General features: G+C 47.6%; 1 protein-coding gene across 8 annotated transcripts in view; it reads right to left on the bottom strand.

Moving 5' to 3' along the window:
- Window positions 1-6246: 6246 nt before the first annotated feature.
- Window positions 6247-9857, bottom strand: part of ETV6 (ETS variant transcription factor 6) — a 250835-nt gene continuing 247224 nt past the window's right edge. For all 8 annotated transcript variants that reach the window (XM_049693887.1, XM_004281145.3, XM_033408162.2 and 5 more), the window contains one exon: window positions 6247-7895. In XM_049693887.1, the coding sequence (XP_049549844.1) occupies window positions 7790-7895 (106 nt within the window). In that variant the 3' untranslated portion in view covers window positions 6247-7789. The remainder of the gene's footprint in view (window positions 7896-9857) is intronic.

Raw genomic sequence — 9857 nt, 5'->3', positions numbered from 1 at the left:
AAATATCTCTTTGCCTATAATTGCAATAGGCTCAAGTTCTGAGACCAAAGATTCAGTGCGTAATGCTGTTTACCAGGAATGAGGAATTTATTTTATTAACTCATTTTAAAGCCCTTTAATATGTCTCCCAAGAGGCTGCCTATTTCAGAGATTTGCAAAAGGAACGCGAAGAGGGAATATGAATTACAGAACAGTGAAAAGTGTTTTGCCAACATGACAGACAGAAGAAATAATTTTAAAACACGTTTGGAAGATGGTTTCATTCATTTCAGTAGACATGTAATATATCTCTGTCTTTTATGTGTGAGTGACTAACACTACCTGGTTATGAATGGAAAGATAACTGTCTTTTAAGGTAGCTTTAGATAAAGTAAAAATGTCGATATGTTCAATGCATGCAGTGAATTTATTTTGTATGCAAGAGTCGTGTTTTCTCCCAGTCTGTAGCTTGTCTTTTCATTTTCTTTTCACTTAACGGTGACATTTTTTTTTAATTAATTTATTTTTGGCTGCATTGGGTCTTCGCTGCTACACACGGGCTTTCTCTAGTTGTAGCGAGCGGGGGCTACTCTTCGTAGCGGTGCGCGGGCTTCTCATTGTAGTGGCTTCTCTTGTTGTGGAGCACGGGCTCTAGGCGTGTGGGCTCAGTAGTTGTGGCTCACAGGCTCTAGAGTGCAGGCTCAGTAGTTGTGGCGCATGGGCTTTCTCTAGTTGCAGCGAGCGGGGGCTACTCTTCGTTGTGGTGCGCGGGCTTCTCATTGCAGTGGCTTCTCTTGTTGTGGAGCACGGGCTCTAGGCACGTGGGCTTCAGTAGTTGTGGTGCACCTGCTCTAGAGCACGGGCTCAGTAATTGTGGCACACGGGCTTAGTTGCTTCGTGGCATGTGGGTTCTTCCCGGTCCAGGGCTTGAACCCGTGTTCCCTGAATTGGCAGGCGGATTCTTAACTACTGCACCACCAGGGAAGTCCCTTAACAGTGACTTTTGAAGAGCAAGTTTTAATTTTGATAAAGTCCAATTTGTCAACAATTTTTTTTTTTTGAATTGTGTTTTTGGGGTCATATCTAAGAAATTTTTGTCTAACTCAAGTGACCTCTTTGACTCTACTCCCTCATTCAAAACACTTATTCAGATACACACATACCAGGCACCACGCGAGGGGCTGGGCATATAAAAGCACATAAAACACTCTCTTCCCCTCTGAGAGCTCTAGTAGGGACAGGGGCGATGAGCAATCCATGGCAGACGGCCATCTAGTTGGATTTACGGAGTGCTTGCCATTGGGACACCAAGGAGGGAGTGTGTAGCGCTCCCAGGCCATGGAAGGAGGCAAAGGCCAACTCAGGTGGTCTGACATGGGATCTCATGACCAAAACTGGTTGAGGGGACAGGCACAGGGACCCTCAGAAGACTCCAGAAGAGTGTTGCTAAGAGGGTTTGGGGAGAGAGAGAGAGAGTGGTCTTCTACTGCCTTCAAAGAGATTTTGCAGAATTTATGTGTTGGCTTTCACTAGCAGAGATCTACCTCATCAATCTAGCAGGAATGAGGTCCTTAAAGAAAAGGTGAACAGTGAGGACACTGCCCCAAGATTGTCTGCTCTTAATGTCAATGTCTTGGGCAGTTCGAATAGAGGATCTTTTGGAACAAGAATGGCATTGTCAGCTTTCTGTCTGCTCGTACTACTCAAGATTGGTCTTTCCAGAGGCTAAAAGACGCAGTGATGCCAGGAGTTCTTCCCTCCCGTAATGATGGTGACCATGAAGCGTCTGGTTATGTGCACCTGTGTTAAGGTCCGGCATGTGAATAGTTACTCCTTCACTCAGCAGAGACTTTTGCTCATGGTGTTTACTGTTGTTGCTGCCCTAAAAGGAGAACAAGCAGACTTCCCTGCAGAGCAGGATTGGCCCTGGGGACGATTCTAGGGGAGGAATTGGCAAAGGAGTGCACCAAAGAGAGAGGCCAGCTCAGTGCCGCCTTAGGTTCAGAATCTCAGGGCTGACAGATCATTGGTCTCTTGCTACTCAAAGTGTGGTCTGAGGACCAGAAGCCTCAGCATCACTGGGGAGCTTTTGGTAAAAATGCCGAATCTCGAGCCTCGCCCGGAGAGGAGAGTAGAAGAGGAGATCTTCTGCCCGTTTCCTAAGATGGTGACCTTACTGGCAAAATCTGCTTCTTACCCAGACCCCCAGGTGATTCGAAGCACTTTCAGGTATGAGCAGCGCCGGTCTGGTCCAGTGGTTCTGAAGTCTCTTGCAAAAACCCTGGCTAAGTGGTCACCCGGGCTCTGCTTAATAATTCCAGGAACAGACAGCCAAGGGCAGTGAGAATCATCCTTTTCTTTTTTCTTTTTTTAAAATTTATGCATTTATTAGCTAATATTCATGATCCTTTTCTTTTTCGATTAGGCTAGTTAGGCAGATAAGTGGATAGGAGGGAATGAATTTCCCATGCTCTGATGTACAAGGGCAGGTCAGCTGTTAGTTACCTTTAAAATAGCTCATCTTTATGGCAAACAGACTGCTGAAGGAGGAGGAGGCAAGAAGAGGACTTTGTTACGTGATTCTGTCCCTTCAGCCTCCTTCCACAGTATGTCTAGTATTAGGGAAAATGCAGCATATTATGACTAACATTAATGCAAATTAGTTGTCATCGATTATTTTGTGTATTTACTTTAAATCACCACACACTCTCTTTCATACTATGATGAACAAATTGATGCTAGCAGTGGCTCCCAGACTTCAGCATGTATCAGAATCACCCAGAGAGCTTCGTAGACCAGATGACTAAGCCCCACTCCCAAAGTTTTTGATGCAGTTGATGGTTTGCATTTCTAGCAATTCCCAGGGGATACTGATGCTGGTTATAGAAACAGTAGCTTCAGATGCATTATTAGCACCTTAGGAAATGCCTAAACCCCTATCACTCGATACTGTGCTCTGACGATACAGAATATGGGGCCAGGTTTCAGTAAGTCAAGGTCATGGGCGACAGAATACCTGGGACAACTCAAATATAGAAATAATCTCACAACACTTGCGGAGACCACTGATTCCAAACTTCTGCTTGCCAAACGTATATCGGGGTTGCTTACAAGAAAAATAAATTGCTTCCTTTTCCATTCTTCTCTTAGTTTCTACCCACCACTGATGGCAGGTAGATAGTTCTGGTCGACTGCAGGATGTTTGATGTGGGGATCCTAAGTGCCTACTGGTGGGCAGGTGCTCCACTGGCTAGTGTGGCTGAGACATTCTGAGCGCAGGGCTGGCTCTGAGCGGTGTGACGGATGCCCTTCCGGGTCATCATAGGCCTGGGTGTAGTCCCATTCATGCCCTCATCACCTATACGCGCACACCCATGATTTCAGCACAGCGGAGGAGCAGTCTATGGTGGGAAGACCTGGGGTCCTTTAACTCTTTGAGTCAGGTGAGTCCGCAGCAAACTGATAATCTTCGGCACAGCGCAGGACCCAAGCCATCTCTGACTGAGGTTCCTGCTGGCAAATTTCTCCACGTGCGGCAGCTGCTCAGATTTGAAATGTTTGCTCTGACCTTTCTGGTGCCACTTGTCTAAAGATTGCCTGCAAACTGCTCTGTGACAGAGGCTTCCTGCCAGTGAAAAACCATGACTGCACTTTACACCGTAATTGAGTGGAGACAGGATTTACCTCATTGGACCACCCTGCCTGTCTGACTCCATTTCATATTATTAAAAACAGAGACTTGGATTTTTTTTTTTTATAAAAAATTTATTGAGATGATGCAATTATAGGCTTTTCTTTAAAAATTATTTGCAATTCACTGGCCCTGAGAAAAGGCTTTTTTTTTTGTTTTTCTTTTTTGTTACATTCATTTGATTCAGTCCCTTATAAACCCCACACCTCATAAACAATAAGAGATTAGAAATTAAAACAAAAATTCTAGATTCGTCCTCGTTTGCAGGTGGTTGCAGTCACAGAGAAATATCTTCAAGAATGTTCACTTGGCATGTATGAAAGATTCGGGGAGTTTGTCGTTGTTTAGTGTTGACGCAGATGGGGCCCAAAGGGTATCAGGTTAGTCTTCTGTGGTTTTTAGGCAGGCAGGGACCACTGTCACCCCCCTTCCCACCCCACCCCCGGCTCCTTGGATCACTCCCTCCATTACTGTTCAGAAGAGAAACAGGTTGAGTGGGTGAAAACTAACTAGCACCGAATGCTTGGGCAAAGAAACTGCCTTTTGTTCTTTGTGTATTTCCCCCAATTTTTATCTTCAGCTTCCTGGGTGGGAATGGGTCAGATCGGGGTATGGCCAGGCTGGGTCCCAATCCTCATTCTGTCCCTGGCATGCCGTCTGTTCCTAGGACAAGTCACAGGACCTCTCTGATACTCAGATTTCCCTTCTTCAAAAGGGGAGCTAATGTTTCAGACATGTATTCAGAGTTGGATCCTAGGCAGTGAATGGCGGAGGAGGTGTGGTTACTTAGGCATTTAGGTACATCCCGTCAAAGCCATTTAAGTTTCTGCTAAACCTACATTCTCACTTGGACCAAGGTGTCAGTGTAAGAAGATGATGGAGCAGGGGGTTCCAAACATACTGCTGAAAAGAGAAAAAAATCCATCAGTTGTTACTCCTCTTTTCCTGTGGGGACACCCCCGCCCCTCAAAGGATGTGGAACATCGGTGATGCTACCTTAGGCACGACAAAGTTGCCTCGGGACAGAAAGATCTTAGGGATAGCATTACTTCCACGTAGCCCGTCCAGCCAATTGCCACTGCTGTCTTCTGATGGAGAGGAAGCACCCTGGTTACCTCAAGGTGCAGGGAAGAGTAGACGCTAGATAATTTCAAGGTACAAGCGAGACTGTCTGCCTCGGACCCAGCTGGAGACAAGTTTGCTCCCCTGCAGCATTCTTCTGAGTTCTCCTTTCCCAGTTTCTCACTTTGCAAGCCAAGACCTCCCACGATGGCAGCAGGGAAAGGCCAACTATTCAGATCATGGACGTACTTCTGGTTTGGTCCCAGGTGAAATTTTCGTCCCCCCTAGTGCTTAGTGTTGAAGTGAGAAATTTCACGCTAGATAGATTCTGCAGGAAGGAGATACGCTCTCGGAGGGCAAGGATGGTGCCCGATTCTTGGGAATCTCTCGGGGTGTCTAGCAGGTGCTCCATCAAAGTTGCCTAAATTGAACCTGACATCTTTCAGGTCTGCAGTGTGTAAATGCTGTGTCCCTGGTATCGGCATCACTCAGGTATTCTCTCAAAGAACCAATGAGAAGAACCTTTGCCATTAAGGGAGTGAACAGAAAACCAATAACAGTAATATCTGGATGGACAGTGAAGACTACATTGGAATTGCCACCTTCTATTTCTTCAAGTGGCTGAAGGTGTCAGCCTAAGTCTTACAGACTCTTACAGGATATTGCTTTAAATACAGAAATCCTGGGGGCAAAGGGGAATTTCCCCTCCATAATTCAACTGTAAGATTCTTTGGACAATAAGAGCCCGAGTCCTTAAACCTGGGTGAACGGAATGAGATGCTCTAATCTTAGGGAAGAGCGACATCGTGCCTGGGTCTCTGGTTTTATGTCACACAAAGAGAGCCTCAGTAAAGATCCACCCTTTCTCTCCAGCCCTGCAACGCAATGGCTTCACAACACACCAGGTATTTGGCTTAATCTCTCCATCTGAAAGCCAACATCAGTCATCTCAGAGGCTGGAAGATCATCACTGTGTGCTATGGAACGCTCTTGAAAGACATCTGTAGTATGCTGGGATCCAGCTGGAGTTCATCCCCGTTCGAGCAGACTGAACCCAAACCCTTCATCTGGGGACACATAGAAGGTCCCTGACCTCACCGCAAACCCGACCTTCTGGAAGGTAGAGTGGGGGGAGTGTGTGAGGGTGGGAGGAGGCCGGCCACCCCTGCGCATCTATCCGTGGTTGGATGAGAGGCGGAGCGTTTCCAGTGTCCTTGAGTGATAGCCTATTTGTCCCTCCCTCCCCGCAGGCTGGTGTCCTCATCAGTGAGGCTGGGGCTGGGGGAGGGGTGGAGAACTCCTCCTGCCCGGGTGACCACAACCCCTGCCTGCCTGACTCACTCAGAAATGGCCTGAGGACATGCCTGGGCATCTGGTGGCTTCACCTGGAGGGGGCGGGGGGCGTGAGATGCTCACCCAACTGAGCAGAGGAAGCGGAGAGAAACGAGGACGGGGTGCTTTGTAAGGGAGGTCTAATCTTCGTGAGTAAAAAAAGACTGTACTCCTAATGTTGGATTCCGAGCCTGTATTGGAAGAGTTGATTTAGATGGCTATTGAACAGGAAACCCCTCCCCCCCAAAACTGTAACAGCTCTCGAAAACTACGTTATCATCAGAAGTACTAAGGGGTGGCATCTTCCTCATCTTATAAGATACTACTGACCTTATTTTGAGGTGAAAGAGAGCCACACATGGGTCCATTCTGAAACACAGCTAGGAAAGAAGAGGGTAAAAGGAAGGTATCTGAGGAATTTCCCGTCCGCCCAGGCGTGGCAAACACCAGTAACAACTGAGACGACACACTCCAGGGTCCTCCCCCTCAAATGCCCTGTGTCCTGTGGGGATCAGGAAACTTAAAAAAAAAAAAAAAAAAAAGGCTGGGAATTGAAAAAAATTTAGGTGAGGATATGAAACTGACTGCATGATGGCCTTTGGGATGGAGCAGAGGTGACCCTCCATAACCTACTTTGGAATAATTCACACCCCACTGCAGAAGGTCTGTCACCTGGACCATCAGGCCTGTGTGTTTTTTTTTTTCATTTTTTTCCCCCACTTCACAGCACTTGCAAACTAATCCCAAGATGCTGGGGCTTCCAAATAACCTGGACAGCCTTCCAGGCTCATCTTACGCTCTGTGGAACCACCAGGCCCCGCGGTTCTCACAGCTGTGTCAGGGGAAGCCTGCCGGACTAGCATCATCATCCCGGAAGGCAGCAGCCTCCGTGATGTCCCTGGCCTCCCTCCGATAGGTAGCCGAATGCTGGGATGTGGGTTTGCTTTTTGTGGCGCCGGCTACAAAGCACCCAGACCACTGATCCCGTTTAGGTGCCAACAATTCCCAAGACTCTCCAAAGAGGCTGAACCCTGCTGAAAGGCATCTGAAATTCAACAACAGGCAAGGAGGGAGGACGGGACGGGGCAGGGAAGGAAAGAGAGCCAGAGAGAGAAGAAGAGAGCTCTCCTTTTCAATTTATCGTTTTTAAAAGCATCTTATTTTTTTTTCTTTCTTTTTTTTCTTTTTTTTTCCAGCCAAGACCCAACAGCAACAGGCACAAACCTGATCCACGTGGCAGGGTCAAGAGAACCTGAACCCTTTTGTAAGTGTTCTCTCTCCTGACCAGTTGCGCTTCTGCACTTTGTGAGATTTGCAAAAAATATATATATATATAATAGATATATATTTCCATAGGAAAACAACCTCGATGTCTTCCCCTATATGAATGATGAAAAGTCAAACTGCATGGTCTTAAAAAAGAACAAAACCAAAAACACCATGAAACTTAACAATAGGTGGAACGGGGTGGGGGAGGAATTACAGAAAGAGATTCCAAATGAGAAGGAACCGTGAACATGAGTCCCAGGCTGGTGCCCTTGGCCAGAATTCCAGCGCCGCCTTTGCTGGGTGGTTTGTCTAAGGTGCTCCGGGGTCCCTCACGCTGGGCGAGAGAAGTGTCACTGCCATGTCCGGGTCTCTTCCCTTCCGCTCCGTCACGCCCCAGCCATCCTGGCGGGCAGGGTGCCCTTGGCTATCGGCCCGCTGAGCCGGGGGCTGGTTCCTTCAACACTCATCTTCTTGGTATATTTGTTCATCCAGCTCCTGGGACTCAAGATGCTCCAGACGGTCTGTTCGGCCACTCATGATTTCATCCGGGGTTTTCATAAACCTTTGGAAGAGGAAATGGTGGCGTGAAGAGGTTACAATTTCCTAAAGTTGTCTTGACCTTGAACTCTAAAAAGAGAGTTCCCATCGCCTTCACATAGCTGGAGAGCTACTGAACCTGGTCATAATGCTAACTTAGCCCAAATTAGAAAAAGCTACCCCTTCCTCTGACTGCCTGAAAGTTGGCAAAACAATGATAAACAAAAGTCTAGGATGACTGTGAAGGTGGAGCCGTGTGATGCATTCCTGCGTGACCATGCGAGGGAGCCCGGGGACAGCACAGGTATCTGCATCTCTGATGTTCAGAGGGTTAGACAAAGACCCGTGAGCGCTGTGTATCCATTTCCATCCCAGACTGTGCGCCCGAGGAATGGTATTCAAGACTTGAATCTAATGCGAAGGATACAATTAAATGCTAGGTGGAAAATCTGGGGAATAGGGCAAGATAGTGGAGCTTCTGGAAATTAGAAAGGCCGAAAGAAAGAATCTTTTTCAATGTTATCACTGCTCCACCCCAAATGCTAGCCATTCATCCCCTTTATTCTGTCTTCCTTTGCAGCTAGGTGCAAACAGCCAGCCTCATCTTCTTCTTGGTCGCTGGGGTCATCTGGAAATTACATCAGTGCCATGTTTTGACCATGATTTAACATGGTTCAGGAAGGGTGCCTGGCTGCGAACATTCTGTCCTTATGGTGGGAGGGCCCTTTCCACAGCCCACACACTGTTCCCTTCCTCTGCTCGGTACCACATGACCTGTCTTAAAACATACATTTTCTCTCATCACTTCACGTTCAAAAGCCTATGATGAGGGACTTCCCTGGCGGTCCAGTGGTTAAGACTCTGCACTTCCAATGCAGGGCGCATGGGTTCGATCCCTGGTTGGGGAACTAAGATCCCACGTGCCTTGTGTCATGGCCAAAAAAAACAAAAAAATCCTGTGACAACCACTTATCAGGTCAAGGATCCACTCTTTGGGCCTGCCCCTCGGGCCCCTCTGTCACCTCAACCCGGAAACTCTTGTTTTCCACTGTTCACTAGCACGAACCCTTCACTCCAGTCTCGCCAGTTCTTTTTATATCAATCACAGCTCATGCCATCCTCCAAACCTTTAGCTTTGCCCTTATTTGGAACCCTCCTGACTCCTTCCACTATCTGAGCCCTACTCACCGTCTGGGCTCTGTCTCGTCACCCATACCGAAGTCTCCAAGAGTCCCTCCAGTCTAACACCTCACTTGATTACACACTGGGTTTTATACCGAGAAGCCTTCATTTTGGGGCGAGTCTGGCTTCAGACATTCATTTCCTCAAAAATGACTAATCTCTCCTCACAAATAGCACTCTTCTTTCCTTTTATCTTGTTGCAATCACTGTTGGAAGCCTGTGAACCTTCCACCTACGACTTCTTTTCTGCCCATTATTGCTGATTTTTTTTGGCCGTACGCGGGCCTCTCACTGTTGCGGCCTCTCCCGTTGCGGAGCACAGGCTCCGGACGCACAGGCTCAGTGGCCATGGCTCACGGGCCCAGCCGCTCCGCGGCATGTGGGATCTTCCCAGACCGGGGCACGAATCCGCGTCCCCTGCATCGGCAGGCGGACTCTCAACCACTGCACCACCAGGGAAGCCCCTATTGCTGATTTTTTTTTCAAGCAGTCTGTTCCGTAGCATCCGCAACCTGTCTTCCACTTTTATCCTGGAGCTAACACTTCTCCCTCAACATCTGAAGTCACTAATAATCCCTTCCAGGCCGAGTCCACAGGTGTGCTATATCTGGCCCTCCGAACTACCCCTATCCTCTTTTGACGGCTCTTCCATATTAAGTTTCTGATATCCCACACCAGGCTTGCCCAGAAACATTTATCAAAAGCCTCCATAAGGTATAAAACAGAACTATATATATATAAAATATAACCCTCTACCTTCTAGGAGCTTATGACCTACTTGTTGGGGAGAAGGACTTCATATATA

This window comes from Orcinus orca, chromosome 11 (assembly GCF_937001465.1).
Source record: "Orcinus orca chromosome 11, mOrcOrc1.1, whole genome shotgun sequence".
In the NCBI taxonomy this organism is placed as follows: domain Eukaryota; kingdom Metazoa; phylum Chordata; class Mammalia; order Artiodactyla; family Delphinidae; genus Orcinus; species Orcinus orca.
Note: the sequence above shows the minus strand (reverse complement) of the source record. Positions and strands in the feature narration are given on the sequence as shown.